Source organism: Lepisosteus oculatus, chromosome 5 (assembly GCF_040954835.1).
Source record: "Lepisosteus oculatus isolate fLepOcu1 chromosome 5, fLepOcu1.hap2, whole genome shotgun sequence".
NCBI lineage: Eukaryota > Metazoa > Chordata > Actinopteri > Semionotiformes > Lepisosteidae > Lepisosteus > Lepisosteus oculatus.
In genome coordinates this window covers 49054949-49075324 of record NC_090700.1, presented here as the reverse complement: position 1 = coordinate 49075324, position 20376 = coordinate 49054949, and the positions used below count along the sequence as shown (strand labels likewise).

General features: G+C 40.8%; 1 protein-coding gene across 5 annotated transcripts in view; it reads right to left on the bottom strand.

The window, feature by feature from the left end:
* lrrk1 (leucine-rich repeat kinase 1) overlaps window positions 1–20376 on the bottom strand; it is a 49625-nt gene that overhangs the window by 11471 nt on the left and 17778 nt on the right. For 4 of the 5 annotated variants that reach the window (XM_015343331.2, XM_015343328.2, XM_015343330.2 and 1 more), the window contains 19 exons: window positions 20070–20233; window positions 19641–19778; window positions 18942–19054; window positions 18547–18617; window positions 17646–17775; window positions 16804–16916; window positions 16013–16227; window positions 14895–15059; window positions 14149–14321; window positions 13701–13821; window positions 12714–12873; window positions 11651–11927; window positions 9690–9861; window positions 9000–9169; window positions 7966–8105; window positions 6994–7243; window positions 4872–5041; window positions 1601–1798; window positions 750–1030 (listed from right to left, as the gene is read on the bottom strand). In XM_015343331.2, the coding sequence (XP_015198817.2) occupies window positions 750–1030; window positions 1601–1798; window positions 4872–5041; window positions 6994–7243; window positions 7966–8105; window positions 9000–9169; window positions 9690–9861; window positions 11651–11927; window positions 12714–12873; window positions 13701–13821; window positions 14149–14321; window positions 14895–15059; window positions 16013–16227; window positions 16804–16916; window positions 17646–17775; window positions 18547–18617; window positions 18942–19054; window positions 19641–19778; window positions 20070–20233 (3221 nt within the window). The remainder of the gene's footprint in view (window positions 1–749; window positions 1031–1600; window positions 1799–4871; window positions 5042–6993; window positions 7244–7965; window positions 8106–8999; window positions 9170–9689; window positions 9862–11650; window positions 11928–12713; window positions 12874–13700; window positions 13822–14148; window positions 14322–14894; window positions 15060–16012; window positions 16228–16803; window positions 16917–17645; window positions 17776–18546; window positions 18618–18941; window positions 19055–19640; window positions 19779–20069; window positions 20234–20376) is intronic. The other variant, XM_015343332.2, reaches the window with a different exon arrangement.

Here is a 20376-nt window from a genome sequence, read left to right as displayed (position 1 = left end):
GTGGACATAATTGGCAGAAAGGTAGGTTTAAATGAGTCAATTATATAGTTTAAATGTTCTAAATACACAGGGTATCCATAATTTTAACAAACCTGCCTTGTGTGAGACATTCCTACATACTCCTGAAGGGATTTCATTTCTGATCTCTTACAAAGGAAAAAGATCCAATCATGGAACTGAAACTGAGAATGTCAATAGGCATACCACTGCTTTTTATCAACATCTTGACACAAGGGCTTCATTGGTCCATTAATTCTCCTTTGAGCATTTCTCTGCAGAGCCACTAGGATTAGGGAGATATAAATCTTGACGAAAATTAGATGCTGAGCATCACACTCTCTGGAGAAGAGAGATCCACTTTAACACCAGATAATTTCACTAAAGTTATATATTCTGGAGATAAAAACCACAGATACAACACGCCACACACTTTCCTTTTTGCAGATTAAATATAAGAAAATCCAGATTGTCTCTTACAAGGCTGTTTAATAATTAAAATTATCTGAAGGCTTTTAATTTTGTTTACCGATAAGTAAAGTCACAAATACCAAGCTGAACGTTGCTTCCTGAGAATGGGCCACAATCCTTTAACAATGGGTTACAATCCTTTAAGAGATCAGGCTCACCTATGTTAAAAGCACATTTCTGCTGCAGAAGAATTAATAGAACTGTTTCGTGTGATTGTTCAGTCTAATATTTCGACACCTGTCTGCCATTTACACAACACCCTAAGGAAGTGAAACAAGTACCTTCTCATCATAGACGATGCCAGGCCTGATTTCTGGGGCCTGGTAGCCTGGCGTCCCTTCTACCCCCAGTGCCCCCTCGTGAAATGACTGCCGGGAGATGCCATAGTCCGAGAGCTTGATGTTCACTGGGTCTGAGACTTCCAAGGACCAGACTAGGATGTTGTCGGATTTCAAGTCACAAAAGATGATGTTCTTCCTGTGCAGATAGGCCAGCCCTGCAGCAATCTGATAGGCTACTCTATAAGTCAGCATGTGACCCAATGGCAAAAACTGAACTCCTGCTAAAAAGAACAGAAAAGATTTTGTAAATGAGGCAATCCAGATTATCATTGTACAGCATCATGATTAGTTTCTGACTGGCATTTTTTGTGCCTAATTCATCTTAGATTAGGTGTAAAGTGCATAGTAAATTTAAATGAGACATTTAATTTAGCTTTCAAAAAAAGCCATAAACATATACTGTACAGTATGTAAGCTAGGAGTTACCAAGTTTTTTTAAGTAAAGGGCTGAAGTTCCATCTCTACCATGAACTCACTGTGTGCCACCCTCTGGACGTTCCTCATTTTCTCCCGACGTGCTTTGCAGATAAGACACAAAACAGAGGTCCTACCTGACAGCTGAAGCTGCCGAGTCATAATTCACCCCTTAGTCTAGCTTCGTTAAGCTTCGAAATGACTGACCACCTAACGCCACAGAGCCGTCTAGATTTAATTAATATATGTTTAGACCTTGTAATTACTGTTTAAAACTTGTATGGCTAAAAAATGAAGTGTCACTCTGGCTGCACGGTCTCCTTGGGAACAGGGAAGAAGCAGACAGCAGCGCGTCCGGGTGGGAACTGGGCACTCACCCTTCGAGTGCTCCTCCAGCACTGTGTTGAGGCTGCCCATGGGGGCCAGCTGTAGTGCGAAGCAGAGGGGGTGGATGCTGATGCCAATCAGAGAGACGATGCAGGGGTGCTGCAGGGAGTGGAGCATGCTGGCTTCCTGCCGGAACTCGGAAAAGTTCCGCAGGGCATCCATGGACTGCAGGTGTTTAACCATGGTGTCTGGAATCGGAAAAGGATTCGCGCTTATGGAGGGCGTGAAGATCCATATCCTTTTTTAACTTCTGGAACTGCAACTGCGGGCAAATCTAAAACACTAAAACACAGGAGGGCCGTCCAATAGCAAAATACTGGATCCTCAACCTCAACCAATTCCAGTGTATGCTTTTTAAGTCACCCATTGTTTTATTCAAACAACAAATACAAGTTTTAGCTAGAAAAATCAGCATTGGCATTAACCTTGATACAAAATCCTCATGCAACATTGTCTGCTTGAGTCCAGGAAAACGTAAAAGGAGGCCTGAATGAATATTCCGTGATCCAGCTCTAACAGTTAAGAAGTTATAATATTTCTTACTAAAAACATACACTTAAAAACTGTAAAATAAAACCGTAAATAACACTTATGTGGCTCAGATTTATAATTCAAGCAAACTTAATGAAAAAAAAACTCATTAAAAATATGGTGCTTTCCCCATACTGTGCAGAGGTCATACAGAGCTGCAATAAACGCAGTTAAAGCAGCATTAAGTTACTGTTGAGCTGTATCAAAAGAATGCCATTGTTTTCCAGTAAATCATAAGGCTTTTTACATCTTGCAGTTCTAACCCAAATCAGGCCAAAAAATAAGCGTTGACAAAAAATACAAAATAATAAAAATAAGACACTGGTTTCTTTCAGGTGCAAAAGGCTCATTTTGTGTGTGCTGTCACTTTGATCCCTACCCCCAGAAGACACAGTGCGAGATGGCTCCAGCTTTTGCCAAATAACTGCAATCCTTCTAGATGTCACTAGTTACAGATGGCCAAGAGACCGAAACACTGCAGGACCAACAGCTGCTTTTCTTCCAATTGAGCTTGTTTTTCATTTCATGCCAAATTGCAAGACTAATGCAAAAGTTATTAACTAACCCCCAGCAAATAAGTAAGACCTTACGTCTCATGCAATCGGCATCCTCTAATCTAAAGTGTTAAGCATTTTTATAGAATTCAGCCTGTAAGCACGCGGCACAATACGAGTGCTTGTGCTGTTCATTTTCCCAAAAGTGAATCTAATACAGGGTTAATTTTGATTGTCTTCATGTTCCGCAGGACTGCCAGATGATTTTTGGAACATGCTACTGGTGCACATAAAAATGCAATAAGGAAAGCAGAAATGTATCTGAGAAATGTAACCATATTTTGTTCCGGAACAAACAGACTTACTTACATCACTTTCACGACAAATTTGCAATAAGATAACAATTATTGAGTGTGGTCAGAAAAGACAAACTCACCAGCTGGCGAGAAAATATTAAAGCAACCCAAAGATTAACATCATACTGTATACTACTTATACTACTTCTGTGACTTTTCAAGGAAAGCACCATGCTCTTCAACTGAAGAGAGACAAAGACCATCTTCCAATAGAAGCTGCACGACAACACACAGTGTGGATAGTGTGCAAATGTCAGGTACAGCAGTACACCTTGGGAATTTCAGGCAGGTGAGATGAGGCCCCACTCCGTATGTGGTCTAAGATGTCAGAGGGGGAGTGAAAAAGCCTCAAGCAGACACTGCTCTCTTTTCTACACCTTCCACTTAAACAAGGTCTGCTGCATCCTACTATTAATCTGCTAGATAAAAGGACAGGTGTCTCTCTGGGGTTATATTAGAGATGGTACTTTAAAACAATCGCTTTTGTCTGCAACTATAAATGTTACTTTGGCCAGTGTTTTTTTTTTTTTGGAGTTTTGTAGATACAAAGATGACTTTATAGTTTGCTTACTGTTTACAGCCACAAGGGAAAGAGTATACAGGCAAAAGAATGTTGCCATGGTTAATGTGTAGGATGTGCTAATCTAAAAAAAATACAGTAACGGTTAAAAACAATACACTAGCAATTATTTACCACACTTTGATATCCTGTTTTCTGTCATTATTTACAACCATGTTCCACAAAGCTTTCCATATTAATATGACTTCAGAACCACCTACTGTACTACAGACTACAGGGAAAAGAACTTGCATCACACTTTCATAACTAAGGTCATTGCAAAAAGATGCTTGGAAAATTTTATGAGCAACATTAAACATGTGGAGAAAACTGCAATAACATATTTATGTCCACAAAACTGCAGACCTCTCCATGCTGAAAATGCTGACTAAAGATTTTGATTGCGGTGCACTTTTTTGTAGCCTTTAGATACAGTTCATATCTGCAGCTCACTGTCATTGACATGCTGCAGATAACACTTAGCAGAAAATAGGAAAATTAATGACTGGATGCCCTAGGGGGGAAAAGGAAATCAAAAGATAAGGTTAACATAAAATGCTATTACCAAAAACCAAAGCAATTTACTTGAAAATTAAATCCAGCTCAAAATGCCGTGAAATCCATTCATCCATATTTTTCCAGCTTTATCTAATTTAGAGCTGCATGGGAGCCGGAGCCGGAGCCTGCAACAGCAAGAAATGGGCACGAGCCAGGGTACACCATGGATGGGACACACGGACACACGGAGCAGGGCCAATTTTTCCAGAAGCCAGTTAACCTATCAGTATGTTTTTGGACCGTGGAAGGAAACTGGAGCACCTGGAGGAAACCCAATCAAACACGGGGAGAACATACAAACTCCACACAGATAACAGAGAACACCTGAGGTCCGCAATTGAACCCAGGGCCCCAGCACTGCAAGGCAGCAATGCTGACCACTGCGTCACTGTGCTGCACATGCGGTGAAATGATATTCGCCACATTTAATGATTAAAGAAGGATGGTTTCATAGAGTATCGTGAAACATCAACATCTACTGTATGAACAACAGAATGGAAGAACTAGAGGGTGGAGAATTGCAATCCATCATGATCCAGGCAGCAGTTCTGGTAAATGTGAGTGAGATGATAAACACCTGATAGTTTAGCTGACCATGACCAATGTTAATGTTTGGTTCCATATGTTCCACCCTGCCTTTGACCTCTACAAAACATTCTGTCCCAGTGATGGCCTGGGTGGACCAGAGAAGCTTCATTGATGTCAAGAGCTTTATACCCAAATTCGTTAGGAGAGAACCACAACAGGAGTCTTGTTCTCTCACCTGTGCTGGAGGTCAGTGACTGCTGCCGGCACTTCTTGAACTGGAAGCGCTTCACCGCGACTGGCAGGCCCTTGTATTTGGCTTTGTAGATGATGGTGCCACTACCGCCCTGGCCCAGGACATTGTGTTCCTCCTCGCTGTACTCCAGGTGGCTGTTCTCCAGAAACAGCCTGCAGCGAAAGACCAGCCCAGGTCACAGTCGGACCAACCAGACAGCGCTCATTCTGAAGACCCTTCGTGACCTCCATTCCCCTGCCATTACCGACTCGGGCGTGAAGCTAAATACTCTGAAGGTCTGTGCAGTGCTTCCTCTCCTCGAACAGCAAACAACAACTCAAATATTATAAAATTACACAAGCTTGGCATACTGTACATGATGCAAAACACAGATGCTAGTACTATGTAAATTGCGAATTTCACCATTGTTAGTCTGAGGCCAATTATATTGTTTGTCCAATTAGGCAATTGGGGAGCTTAGAATTGCAATGATTTCCTTCTTAACATTGAAAACATTACCACACAACCATTTATCGAAGAAAAAATAAAATAAAATCAAAGGAATTAAGTAATAATCAATACAGTACATTTATCATGTGTTCATTTTATTAGTTTAATAATTAATTGGATTTTTGTTTCAGTTTTCAACCACTTGGAATCTTCCCCAGACTGTTTACTGATGTTTATTTTGCCTTGAAACACTATATTTTTTTCCCCCAACAACTGAACAAAGCACAATGTGTTTTTGCTTGATTGCGCAGAAAAAAATATTGCAAACCACACAATTGAAAAATGTTCCTTCTAGGCACCATCTGTTATTAAAATAAAACATGCTTTTCTTCTAGGCAACAAGCTGAAAATACATTAAAACTTGTGCTCATTTATTAAACAAAGCAACAAAATACTATAAAAATATATTAGTGTTCCTTACTGTGCTGTTGATGTAAAACATTGACTTATATGAAGAACTGAGTTAATTATGTTCTCAACTCTTTCTTCATTTCTAAGAATTATAGTTTGTTTGTAAGAATGCATAAATGTCTTTGTTTAATCCGTCACAGTAAATTCCTGACCTTTCCCTTTTGAAAGTTTTGCAGGACGATAGTAATAACACTTGTCAAACTGCCATAATACAGTAGGCTTCACTTAATGTCAGCACAGATGGCCTTTGTTTTGTTCAAGAATTGTATATTAAAGAATCACTTCTCAATCTAAATGCACATTAAAATGTTTATATCAGATGCCATTTTTGAAAAACTGTCGTCAACAATGACCAAACATAATATCTCTGTAATGGTAGGTTTAAAAGGGCTCCTTATTCTCAAAGCTCCTTGTTCATTCCACTTTTCCCTAATAGTCCTCTGTGTTGAGAAACTGGTGAGGCTCTAGAAATGAACTCTATATATTTGGTACATGCAGCATTTTAGTTTTTAGACAAGAAGCCAAGAAAAATGACATACCTGTATACTATGAATCTTTCCCTACATTCCAGTCTTTTAAAACACTTGCATCCACACACAAGTATCTTTACAAAATGAAGACAAAGTAGATATCGGGTAGAAACGATGATCATCTAAAAGGTATGTTCTGCCATGAATCTGTCAGACCACTTCACCACTTCAGGCTTTAGGGGAAGCTAACCCTAAGCCTGTGTATGATGACCAGTAACAGCGCACAAAATAGAGTGATGAACCTAAATCACACAATTTGCAATTTATATACAGTACTTTATAATTCCCAACAATTTATAATGTAATCATTTATTATCCCCATCTATGAATTGGCTTCATTGCTCTATTCTTCTCCCCACTGATAGCTGGTGTGTGATGAGCGTACTGGAGCATCATCCAGGCGGGGCTGCACACCGGTGGTGGTGGAGGGGAGTCCCCATTACCTGTAAAGCGCTTTGAGTGGAGTGTCCAGGAAAGCACTATGTACTGTAAGTGTAAGCAATTATTATTAATTATTGTATACTGTACATGTACAAAATGTGTCACATTAATTCAGTAAATGAGAAACAATGAAAAAATACGTTTTGGTTAAATGCACAAATTCATAGTGTCCTATATGTGTCTCCCCGTCTGTGACTGGTTTTGTTTTTGCCCTGAAGGAACGGCTGTCGTACCGCGCAGGGAAGTCGGTCATGAAGAGCTCGGGGACGAGCTCCTGCAGGGGCACGGGCTGGGCGGGGTGGTTCGGACACGCGATGTGCTCCTGCTCCACTGCCGCGATCACACAGTCCTCCATGTTGAAGTAATGCGTGCTCTTGGCCTTCACAGGAGGCTCTTCCTCTTCCCTGGTCACTGTGGCACAAGAGGGGCAGGGCGCGTACTGCTCTATGAGCATGCTGCCATCATTCTCACTGGCCGTCAAGGCTAGCAAGGAAAAAAAACAACCGTCAGTAAGAACATATACAGAAAACACAATTCAGTTGAATTCCACAATTCACGTACAGTGACGTGACATGGAGAACTACAACCCACAGAAAACTGCTCAAGTCTGTAGTTCAAACAACTATCCCGCTTATAACCATTTACACCCAACTGGTACATTTTGAAGAGATTAAAAGGTAAGGATGCAATAACAGTTTTGTTTATTAATCACAAAGTGGAAGTGGCATTGGTCTCAAAGGGCAGAATCACAGATCCCTCTTAAAGACAAGTTATCAAATCTTCTTAAAGAAGTGAAAGGCCCCTATTGCCTTTATACTATATGCAGAAATACAGTATAAATTCTCACTACTGCTCCATATTTGCTTCATAATAAAGTATTTCCAATTACTTCATTATAAACTAGGTCTGGGATCAGGTGTAGATAAATAAAGTGCGTTAGTTTACTACCAAGACAGGGGAGCTGAACCTAAAAACACCAGTCGAGGGGTTGTATCGAACCAACTCATGCTCACTATTTACCAATGAGGTTGTACACCAAGCTATTGGGGCTCCTTGAAACTTGCATGCTAAATAATTTGAACCCAATTAACCCAATTCAGAGCTGCACTGCCGCAGCATTTCTTATAAAAAGATGCTTTCACTGTCCCAGTGATTACAGTGATTGACAGGAAGCCAGTGAAAGAAGAACTTATGAACAGGCTCACCAGGAAACCACTGATCTATCAGAGAATTGACATGGTCAGTGATGAAAGCCATGGCAGAGAAGTCTCTCATTTCTGACTGGCAGATTATTTTAATTCCTCCACTTTTCTTCTTCTTCCAGTTAAGATCCGATGACTCAACACTGTGAGAACAATTAAATAAAGATGTAAACTGCAATTACACAAGGGGATTAAGTCAGTTTCCATCTTTCTAAATACAGCTTTCCAGCTTCCTCCAGTTCACGTGATACTCAGTCCCGTCGCTCTCAACTTTTAATGTTCCATGCCAGAAGACTGAGGTATATAACGGATCACTCTCACATTATAGGAAGCACCTGTAATTAAGACACTGAATCATTCAGAAAGAACAGTGGAATGAAAAAGCCCCCTTCTGTTTTTCTGTTGACTTCATAGAGCTGCCCCATGGGCTAGTTATACATGTCCACCTCTTTAAATTAATTACAGGTTTTATCTAGACAATGAAACACTAATAAACTGCATAATGGAGTAGTTGATGTATCTTGTTACTATTTATTTTGGTGATTTAGAGTTTAATCAAACTACATAGGATGGGACATTAAATGCAGTGCAGTGGCACAGTGTCTGTGCATGGGGGCACTGCACATATACTGTACCTCGAAGAACCTCACTTTGTGGCTGAAATGTCTGAAATATATATTATTATTATGTCATAATCTGCAACATCCTCACTCTACTATTAATTCTCTTCAAATAAAACTGTGAATGATGGACATACATAGTACTGTATACGCTGAGTATTTATGTCATGTTCATAAGAGACCAGGATCCTAAACTGGCGGTCTTAGAAAAATGACTGTTGTTATTATTTACGTTTACCTGAGCTTAAGAAAAAAACTAGATCATCGATCACAGACTGAAAATTAATGAGCAATACACAACTATTTTGTGTACTCTGTTTTACATGTACTGTAATGATTACAGCATTGTACATTCCTAAAAAATAACACACATTGCCCATTTATAAGTTAAGACTAGTTCCAAGTTGTTAAATACACCTCAGGTAGCCTCCGTCAAATGTAACCAGCAGTCCTTCCTTCCAGTAGATAGTTTGGCTTCTTCTGACTCGAAACGTGCTACATCGGTTCCTCTGCTGATTCCCTGCAAAGCTGTAAATGCTCGTCCTCCTGTTCCGCAGGGTCTTTGTGTTCTTCCGGTTTTCAAACGACTGAAATGAAAGATGAGAATCACCTTCCACATCAAGATGTGAACCCATGTGAATGGATCTCAGACATTCCTGTTGGGAGACCTGCTTCTGAGCAACACCAGAGGAGCTCTTTGCTGCAGGACACCAGCAGAAATGCTGCATTTCGATTTCAATAGCTGCGATTCCCTGAGCGAATGCACTAGAGTACTCTTTATTTTCTAACTCATCAGGAGAATAAAAACTATTTTTCCATTCAGAGTAGGTTACAATTATGCTGATGCTACATTTTTTGTCCTACATCATATTTTTATTGTGGTTCATATTAATAAAAAATGTATCAAGAATGCGTGGATGCAGACTGGTTAAGAAACAGCTGCTGTTCTCATTAGCATTAATATGATTTACTACCCAGGATTCTCATTAAGGGGGAATTTTAGTAACCATGTCTCTTGCAGACCTTCAGAGTATGAACAGTCCATGATTGATTTTTGTCCAACATGGACTTCTCCTGCTTGTTGCATTGTCTAGAGAGCCTGTGTACCTGGACGTCCATCTCATTAAGGCTAATTAACATCCGGGCTATGAAGCGTTCCCAAAATCCAGCCGGGACAAAGCTCATTTTGAAGAGCCTCTGGATGGTGTTGGTCGTCTGCTGGCGAAGACCGTGGATATCCAACCCGGGCTTGGGAGGCAGAAGATGAGGTAGCAGGTAACTACAAGACACCGTGAAACAGTGTAAGCAGAGTCTCTGGCAGCCCAACTTCAGATCAGTTGATGTCCTACCAGTGCACCTCTGTGGGATGCAACTGTACATCTGCCTGGGCAGGTGTTGCTGGTACTGAGGTGTGCCAGAGCTAGTATACTTAAGATTGTCCAATTTCTGTCCTTTAATTTACGCAGAAAAAGAGATTCAGATCTTAGATCATTGTAATTGATTCGGCATATCAAACTCATAATGGAATGGATGACTACAACTACTGAGCAACCGATTCACCCATCATTCATAGACAAATCCCAAGATAATGCATGGCATACTCATTTGGTTTGAACAGACTTTGTGCTTTTTGTAATTAAACTCGTACAGCTGATATTGCAATATCATACCAAATCATAAATCTGAAAGCAAATCATAATAGAAATACAATACTGTACTCAACATATACCGACGTACAAAAAAATACAACATTCAATGGATGTACTGTAATGAAACATTTTAAACACAGATATTAATCAAAGAACCCGTCTATAAATACAAATAACCATGATAATATGAATTCAATATGAAATGTGAATCCCTTTTAAAAATTACATAGAACATTAACTGGCAGGACTGAAGAAGAAATTAGCTCAGCTTCTGGACAGACTGTTGGGAGATGTTCCACCAATCTTCCTGAGCAGCTTCAGCCAGCTGGAGGAAGTTGGCCTGTTGTGGTTGCCGCCTTTTGATATCTTTGGCATGTTTGACCCACAGATGTTTTATTGGACTCGTATCAACAGAAAAAGCCGGCCACAGCAAGACCTCAAAATTGTTTTCTTGAAGTTATGCCACAGTACTACTACCACTGTGTGGTCCTGCACTGTCCCAGTGGAAATTCGACACTACTGGATGGGCTTGCAGGAACAGAAAATCTGTTGGATATACATACAGTAGGACTTCAGCAACATATTGCTGAGCAGTAAGATCGCCCTTGAACTGCACCAAGGGCTTTCTTATGTTAAGATTCTTACTCATATTCATTCTTAATGACATTGTCACACTTCTGCTTCCTCACCAGTACAACAGTCAGGATAATATTCATCATGACATCACACATTTTCTCCCATCAGGTCAGGTCAATGACAGAGCAACCTTCCTCAGTGAATGAACAACTCTCTGACACACCTCATATGACCCACAGAAGGTGGCAATTTTTTTTTTTAATCGCCTGTCAACATGTTTCCTAATGAAAAACCTCCAAGTGCAAAGATCCATCTATCCAGTTGAGGTAGTCATTATGCTGACACATCAGTTATTTCTTCCTTGAGTTTCTTGTGCTACAGCCACTTCAGTCAGAAACTGATTACATCGATCAGATGGTGGAGATGGTTCTAGCCCAGTGCAGTGGGCTTCTGCCTTCCAGATGTGGACTGCCTTACCAAATGAGTTTCGTTGATCTCTTCAGCTGATTGCTGAAGCTGCGCACCTCATTCTCATTGTCTGGGCAACATCTCGCACAGAAACGTAAGTGGATGGACTGCAGTGATGAAACTCATCCCAGTTAAATGGAGTGCAGCGTAACATTCACACTTCACTGAGTTGCAGACTGTAAAAAAGGGTTTTAATCATTCCAATAACGGCCAGGTGATCTTTATTACCCAAGTGGGGCGGGATCATACCCTCTTGGTCATTAGTGTTCTATGCATTAATTAAAATCTTTCTTTTGGAGTGGCTGTTTATATACTGTAGCTGCTGCTGAATTCGTTTTGGCAAGTGCAACTTAACCTTGCATACCCAAAACTTACCTGTTACTGGCAACAGGAAGGGCAATTTCAAATTTGGCCAGAAACTGGAAATACTGCTCCTCGGACTGCTCAGTGAAGCCAGTGCCCACCAGCAGCATGCGGAGGTCTTCAGCCTTGATCACTCCGTTCCTGGCCACAGACTTGGAACTCTTAATGTGGATGATCCTCTCCAGACACTCAGACAGCCACACCGCATCCAGGAAGTAGAGATTGCACAGGCCGTGACTGGTGTCAGGGAAATGGAGCAAGTTGCCCGTCTCAATCAGGTAGCTGATCGCTGTCACAACGACACAGTGTGGAACAGTTTAACTACACCACATTTAACATTCACAGCCTTAAATCTGTGCCAGACAGGTGTTTGCACAACAACCGGGCCTGCATTTTGATCCAGTTTGTTTCTGCTTGGAGACCTGTGGTTTATGACTTTAACACACAGCTTGTATACAGTAGATTCACTGCTCCTGTTTCTCTAACCTCCTGTTGGTGACACAGTAAACTTTGTTTGATAAAACCCATCATATTTAAATGGAGCGTGGTGAAGTGTGCAGTTCTCTTTTTACAGCACATGTTTGACATGTTGAACAGCTTTCTATGAAACTGACTAAGTTAACAATGAGAACTGGATGTTGATATTAAAAGAGCAAATGCAGAGATGTGGGATATTTAACATTCCTCCAAACTGGACATGTGTCTACACTTTCCATGGCTGTCTTTTACTGGTACATTTGTTCATTTGATTTTCATATTTTCCATTTGTATCTAAGTCCCACTGGTGTGGTTTTCATTACAGAAGAAAGATGTATTACATTAAAATTTCAAATGCAATTCCAGGATGACGTTCTGTTCCTTGGTAGCTTTTTATCATAACCCTATGCATGATAATCCTGTAATTTTCACAAACTCATATTCAGAACATTAAGAACTAGAAATGTACTGTTTTTATTGGTATCACTTCATGTTGATTATGAACAACTAATGGTATAATTTCTCCTGCTCTGGATATGAACTGGCCTGACATACAGAAGTGTCTCTAGTCTGTTTCGGGAAGAAACAATGGAGTCACCAGTTTGCAGATCCTCATAGTCTTTGATGTCGCTGTCGGGATTCTGCTCTATGATGTTTTCCAGCTGGAGGTCCGTCAGATACTGCACCTCGTCAGCCAGGTCCCTCCTCTGCCTCTCTGTAATCACAGCATCTTGGAGGAGGAGGTAACTTTTTGGGATCTGCAGAGAAACCAGGTTCATTCACTGGGCATCAGTGAGATGGATTGAACAAGAGCCCTCAGCATTAGATCAGACATTCAATTTTCATAAACAGTGTTTATTTTTTAATAGGAGCTGGTGTAAAAGACAACATTTTTTCCATCAGTTTTCCAATCAGAGAGGACAAGATAAGCTAAGAAGTAATACAAGGGGACAAATTGTCCCTTGCACAGAGAATTTGAGCTCCTTCCATATGGGCATCAATTGAGATTACCCAAAATCATGTGCAATAGAACTTTATCTTTGATTCCCACAGCTATTAACACCTGCTTCATGACAACAAATGTCATCATGCATGCATCTTATTTATCTATCACACACACACTGATAACCTTTTTTTCTTTTCTACATTGTAAAGATTACTTAAGCTGCTAACTTTCTCTTTTTTCTCATCTAACGGATGTATGTTTCTCATTTGTAAATGGGTACAAGCATTAAACGTATTATATTTTGTATTATGTCTGGTACCTGCCATCTGGGACAATAAAGAAAAGAAGGAAAATCTTCTTAACACCCCCCCCCCCATTAACAGCATTAAAGTGCTGAAGTGCAATAGTAACCCTGCTCAATACGAGAGCAGCCACAGGTTCAGACATTGGGTGTCTGTGCTTGGCTGAGGAGCCAAAGGTATGAAGCCCCAATCCGAGGGGTTATTACTGAATGCCTGAGTGAGGATCCCCCCTAAACAGTATGATATTTGACGTTAACTTTGTTAATAGGGGAAATCTGCACTGCCTGGAAATACCACAGTAACCTGGCATGGGGATTGCCCCACGCAATCCACTCACCAGCCTTCCTACCAGCTTCTGGGAGCTTGCTGAGCTGGTCATGTCTTTCATGGAGCAAGCCACGTGAAATATCAGCCTTCGCAAGCCATCCAGACCCTCCAGATTTTTACAAGACACTTCACTGCAAAAGAATGGAAAGAAGAGGGGCATGTTCAAAACTTCTGCCTAGACTTTATTTCCCACATATTCTGACCCCTACAGGGAAGGGCTCCTAATAATCTATTCTTAGAGAATGCTGACTGATCTCTTTTTTGCAAACTTGCAATTTCAGCAGTTTCAAGCTATGAGATAATGGGAGGTACACTACAGTGAATGACAAGGTGAAAAAAGCATGCCTGTAGCTATAGTGTGACACTATAATCTGAGACAAGGCACTGTGATATAGCTGTAGTTGTCATTAAATGAACTGTCTAGTCAGGCAATCATAAGATAAATGCAGATTACTGACTGGAGGTGTTTCCAGGTGATGTCAGGGTAGCCTGTTGCCCTGGCTCCAGAGGGAGAGCGGCAAAGTGCCAGGATGTAGGCGCGTAGGGTGGCGATCCTTTCCGTGCGGAATTTAGTGTCGATGAGATCCAAGTGGGTGCCCACCACAACCACAGCAGCACTGGGTGCCCTGGCCTGTCCAGTCAGAGCGAGAAACTTGTTCACAAACGACAAAAAGGCTACTGGCGCTCTTTAAGGACACAGTATCAATTTCTAATAGAAATCTCATGGCGAATTGGTTTGTTTTTTTTCAAATTACTTTTTTTTTAGCACTTCTATTCTATGTTTCTATTACTTTCCCTAAAAAAACTAACTTTGTCCGAGAGACAGGACTCCATGTCTCCGAATGCAGAGGAACATTTGGGAACAGCAGTTACCAGGTGTAACACCACATGTCATCAACACTGCGTCACACCCGATATACTGTATGGTAAATGCAAAAAGCACTAAGCGAGAAGAGACACAGTGCAGTATGGGCATGTTGTGGAATGAAGATGACAGACAAATCAAAGAAAGCCCCAGCTAAGCCATGCCAAAGCTGCATCAAGCCTCCCAGCCACAACAGCAGACTATATCCCACTGCAAGAGACTACAGCAGCTGTCACAGCCCTGTCACTGCCTCAGGATCACTGAACACGGCCCGGGATGAAGAACAGAGCACCAATAAAAACAGGCTCCTCCGAGAGATGCAGTGGCCTCTTTTCTTACCTCAATATTTAATAACCAGGACTGCAGGTTAGCCACAGCCTCCTCCCCCAGAGCCAGGTTCCAGATGACTACATACAGAGCCTTGTCCGTAAAGAAACACTGATTGACTGTGGACATGCTGGCAGGGCCTCCGATGTCCCACACATTGAACTCCACTGAATCCGTCTATTCACACAAGATAAGAACAAACCGCTGTGTAACAGGGAAATAATGCACTCACTGTCTCCATCACTCTCACAGATCTACAGTATGAGTTAATTATAAACATGCACATGAATTGGTTTATCTGGAGTCTTTTGCATTATTTCTGTATCTCACCCTGTTAACTCTTCATCTTCAGAAGATGCTTTAGATTCAGAGGTTATTCATGCTGTTGACACGTGTATAACATGACAAAAGTAATATTTTGCAACAGCGTGTATAGTGAAGGTTGCCTTTATATAGCCCTAAAAAGACACTAGCATGGCCCAGTGAACATTTGGCATAACCAGTCCAGTGTAACAGATCAACAGATACTGTGATGCAACCACAGCTTGAGTGTTTCTAGACACAGACATTATTTTCAGCCTCATTAATAGACTGGAATTTTACTAAATGGAGGGATCAAGATTAAGCAGTAATACTCCTGTGAATGTTTTCCTTGGGATCTTACAAGACATACTATTAAATGCCTCAGCCATTCAACTCAAGACAGACAGGAAATTGACTCAGCCACTGCTGAGAAGTCATGTCAGAGCTGCGCTTGGGAACAGTCAGTAGATGTCTATGAGTAAAAATTGTGGATCTGCCTTCATAAAGCTTCCACTTCTATTAAACCTTATATAACCTTTTTAAAATAAGTAGTATTTAAAAAATATATTTTAGTAAATAGAAAAATTATAACATTTTATTTTTTTCTTACATATTGAGGATACACATACTGTCTTGTGTTCAGGGTGTTCAACGTAATGTGTGAAAAGTAATTGTAAAAAACTTGTAAAGCCTATGAAACAGAATCACACTGGACTAGAGCTTCATGGAATTCAGATCAGAGTAGAGATTTTGGAGCACATGAAAACACATTTCAGCCTTAATTCCCATTGAGACACTCTATGGCATGAGACACTGATATGACTCACATGGGATTTGACCCCACTGGGCCTGTCCAGTGTCCAGGTGGAGGTCCTGATGCTGCACTCAGTGGGCAGGAACTGAGTCACTCTGCCTGTCTGCAGGGTCTCCAGCAGGGTGGTCTTTCCCTGTCTTGGAGGCCCCACCACGATCATCTTCAGGAGCCTGCACTTCTCCGCCTTCCTCAGGTGAGCTCTTAGGAAGCCCAACACAGCAGCTGGACCTGGGACAGAAGGAGTGTGAGCTGAACTTACAGGAAGCCCAGGAGTAAGGAGTGGCAGGAAATCATGAGAGTGTGACTGTATAAGAACCAAAAGAGCAGTAAGAATACTTACAGCAGCATTTCTTTTCTGAAGCTTTTCTGAATCAGTTTTCAGATCAACTTTTGGGTTCTGTCAACCACTCAAATGAAATGAATGAACGCTGCATTCACTTTGACAAATTTCACTGATTTCAAGTTTTAAACAATTAACTTTGCAAATTCTCTCCTCAGAGTAGAGCTTTTTTTCCGTTTTATAAAAGCGTTACTAAGCTGACATTATGGAACTCTTTTGTAAGTCATTTGACGATAAGCAGTCCTGCCATGCTGATCATTACAATACTATCAACATATCTGGCAAAAGAAACACATTTTGAGAAACAGAAAAATAAAGTTTGACTGTGAGTCTCAGAAGTGTAAACAAAAAAACAGCTCATGCAGTACATGTTTTTAAGTGAGATAAAGTGAATATTTTGCAGAGAAAGGAAATATTACCCTGGCCAGCACACACACGTGCTCAGTTTTGTATGAGAATATTACCTTCATTCCTGACCTCCACAGGAACATTACTGATGTTCAGGTCTTCAATATCTAGCTGCCAAAGATTAGACAGCTGTCCCAACTCATGAGGTAACTCACGGATTCCAGGATTGCTGAACACAAAATGACGTGAGATCTCCAGTCAATGGCCAGACCAACAAGAACTGATAATGATCTAGGTATAGGCAACTTCTGGATGACGATCAGCACTTTTTCCTATTTTATGCAGCAAAGTACTTAAATACATTTTTATAGACTCACAAATGGAGGATGAAAATAATAAACAGCAATTCTTCTCTACTACATATTAAATGCAGCTTTGCAGTTCCTAAATAATTCTGCTACATTAGCAGCACCCATAATATCTGAGGTAAAAGAAAAGGCCTCAGGATGAATTCTTAAAGAATCCCTCATTTACATTCTTGGCCATTTTACTTCAAGGAAGAAAAAGCAAAGGGGAGTTCGAACCCCAGGTTCTCACAACCGAGAATCATACCCTTAGACCAACGAGCCACAAATACAGAGCTCTCTACAGAACAAGCTAAACGTCAGTGGCAAACAAGTATCGAGAAAAAGGCCTTTTCTGTGAGCAATAACCTTTCTGAATAAGAATCCCATTTGCTTTTCTTCCTTGAAACTCTAAGGCTGTTTTATGTACTGTACATTTATTAAGCCTCTTCTCTGTTGCTTTACAAAAAAAAGCAAGTGTGCACTGTACTTTTACAGAAGTACCACATGGCAAATTAAACTTATACTGTACAAGGAAGTTCACAGATGGGAACAGAATTGAGTTACAGTGTGCTGCACTTTTGTCTTTTGTCTTGGCTGTCAGGGCTACTTACTTAGACAGATAGAGCTCAGTAAGATTCTTCAAACTGCACACTGACTGAGGCACTGACTCCAGCTGGTTATCATTCAAGAACAGAACCTCCAAACAATCCCGCAGAACTCCAGGGAATTCTATGGAACACACTGAAAAGAAAACCACACACAAGGCGCATGAGAATATTGGTGACAAAATCCGTGATATCAAACACTCATTCACTTGCGGGCAGATCCGGAGCTTTTTCCCAGATGCAATATTTTTCTTTTATGTGTCAAACAGACATGTTCCCGGGTGAGATGCAGTCGTCGAAGATCTTGAACACACACACATTAGCTGTTCAGGATTAAGGTTGCACAATTAGCAATAAATGATCAAACTTTGTCATGTCTGGATGGTACTAAGTTTTAAACAATGAGGAGAAGAAGCAGATTCAGGCAGCCTTTAAAAAGGACATTTTTCCTCTAAGTTGTAAAGAGAAACCTCCATAACCAAAGTGTCAAGTGAGCTCAGTGGGATCATGCACAGTGATAACACTGGCAGCACTCACAGCTTCAGTGTCTTGAGTTCGACTCCAGGAGTTAACCCACACCAACACAAGAAGAGCATGTACTTCCCAGGTTTCCTCCCAACTCCCAAAGATATGCTGGTAATCTGGATTGGCTGCTGTAAGAGTTCTGTTTGTCTATGACCCTTGAATGGACTGATGTCCCACCTAGGGGAAGAGGGAAGGTAAGGTTCTCTCCAGCCTTCTCCCGTCTGGGACAGGCCGTGACGCTGCTCACCACTGATAACAGGGGGGCTCAGTTCACAGTACAGGTAAGAATGTTTTTGAATCAATAATCTACTACTAAATAAACAATATGGCCGTCTCACATGTGTATCCTTTCTTTCCCACTCCCTTTCCAGAATCCACATACCTGAATCTGGGTCTCTCCGGTTCCATGTCGTAAAGAAGGCCAGCTTTCTAGTCCTCACTCCTTCATCTGTCCTACAGGGAATAAAAAAAGCGCATTGTAAGTTTTCTTTAGAAAATACTGAAATGTATATGTGAAAACCTTATGCATGGAAATAGGGGACCGCTCAGTATTATTGTTAACATTTTATCAGTGGACTATTTTATTGGCCTTCGCTCACCTTGAGAAGATTAGGCCAACTCTAAACACCAGTGCTTAATGTAAGACATATGTCAATGACGTACTGTATACGGAAAGATTCTCTGGTTTTTAAAAGACAACTGAAGAAACCAGAGAAAGTGCAACAGAATCAATGATAGCAGAACTCCTGAAACAGAAGGTAATATTTGAGCACATACTTCCCTAGCTGGTTCTTGGAAAGATCGAGTGTTTTTAGCTGAGAGCATGTCCACTTGTTTGGTGATGGCAGGGTACAAAGCTGATTACCACTCACTTTTAATGAGACCAGCCCCTGTTGAAGAAATATAACAGTTACAACACAGTACAGCAGTCTGCAAAGGAGATAATCTAGTGAACAATCCAAAGATCTGCTGTTGCGGTTAACATTAAATAAGAAGTCCTTTCAATTTTACTTACAAACATTTTTCAAGATGCGCTAAACAGTTTCAAGCACTTTGTACTACACATTTTCATAATGCTGCCAACAGTTTTAAGAAGTGTAAATATGTTTTAATTAGATCCCCTGTCATCAACTTTATGATTTGCCATTCAGCCTCGTTAAATGAGATCCACTGACAAAGTACCATTCAGGCACATTGTTTTACTTTGTTATTTGTACAAACACAATGAGCACGTAAAGAGAAATGCTATGTTAACAAAACAGAAATTTAAACCCACAGTTGGACTGCATGCATGGCCTGCTCAGCTGTTTGTTTCATTAACAGCTCCACCTTGTGGATGATGGCTTAGAAGCTTAAGTACAACCTCTAGATTTATGGACTGGAAAATCTTCAGTTTTAAGTCTGAAATCTTTTAGTTTTGTGGTTACACTGTTCCGTGTTAAAAAAAACAGCCATCTTGTGTCCTGTCAGAATTACCTCCAGCTGAAAAATATATGATGGCAACTGCTTCAGGTTGTTTTCAGAGAAATCAACTTCTTTCAGATGATTCTTCCAGAAGATGGAAATAGTGTCCGGAAGGTTCTCTATGCAATTGGAGGAAGCCTTGCAGTATCTCTGCAGATTTCAAGCAAAAATGAAAATCACTGTAGAGCTTCAGTACTCTTATTTTCCCAATTTCCACCACTAGGATACAACAACAACCTTTTTAGACAGAACCTGAACCCCTATGTTACAAAACATTTCTATGGATCCAATTAAACCCCTCCATGCTTTTTTAAAAACATATCGTACAGTATGTCTGAGCAATGTCTGCCCTGTGGTATTTCACAGAGATACAACTTGGCTTTCTTACTGCTCCTGGAGTAGAGGCAGAGACCACCTCAACTCTGCTCACTCTGTACCTACCAAAGGACATGCCCAGGGGTCTGGAAACTCTTTAAGTTTGTTTCTGGAAACATTCAGGCTGATGAGAGATTTGAAGCAGTGAAGAGTTGGACAAGGAAGTGTGGCGAGTTGGTTGTCTGAGACGTCAAGTTCCTGTAACTTCCGAAGTCCAATCCAGTTGGTTTCTGAAATGAGGCAGTGAACTCTTACAGATACCCAGTCAAAGGATAGAAAGGCTTTTCTATACAGACAGGGATCTGCTCTTTTCAAGATCTGTCAGACTATAGACAGCTGATCCAGGGCACTGTGCCTAATCACAAAAAACACA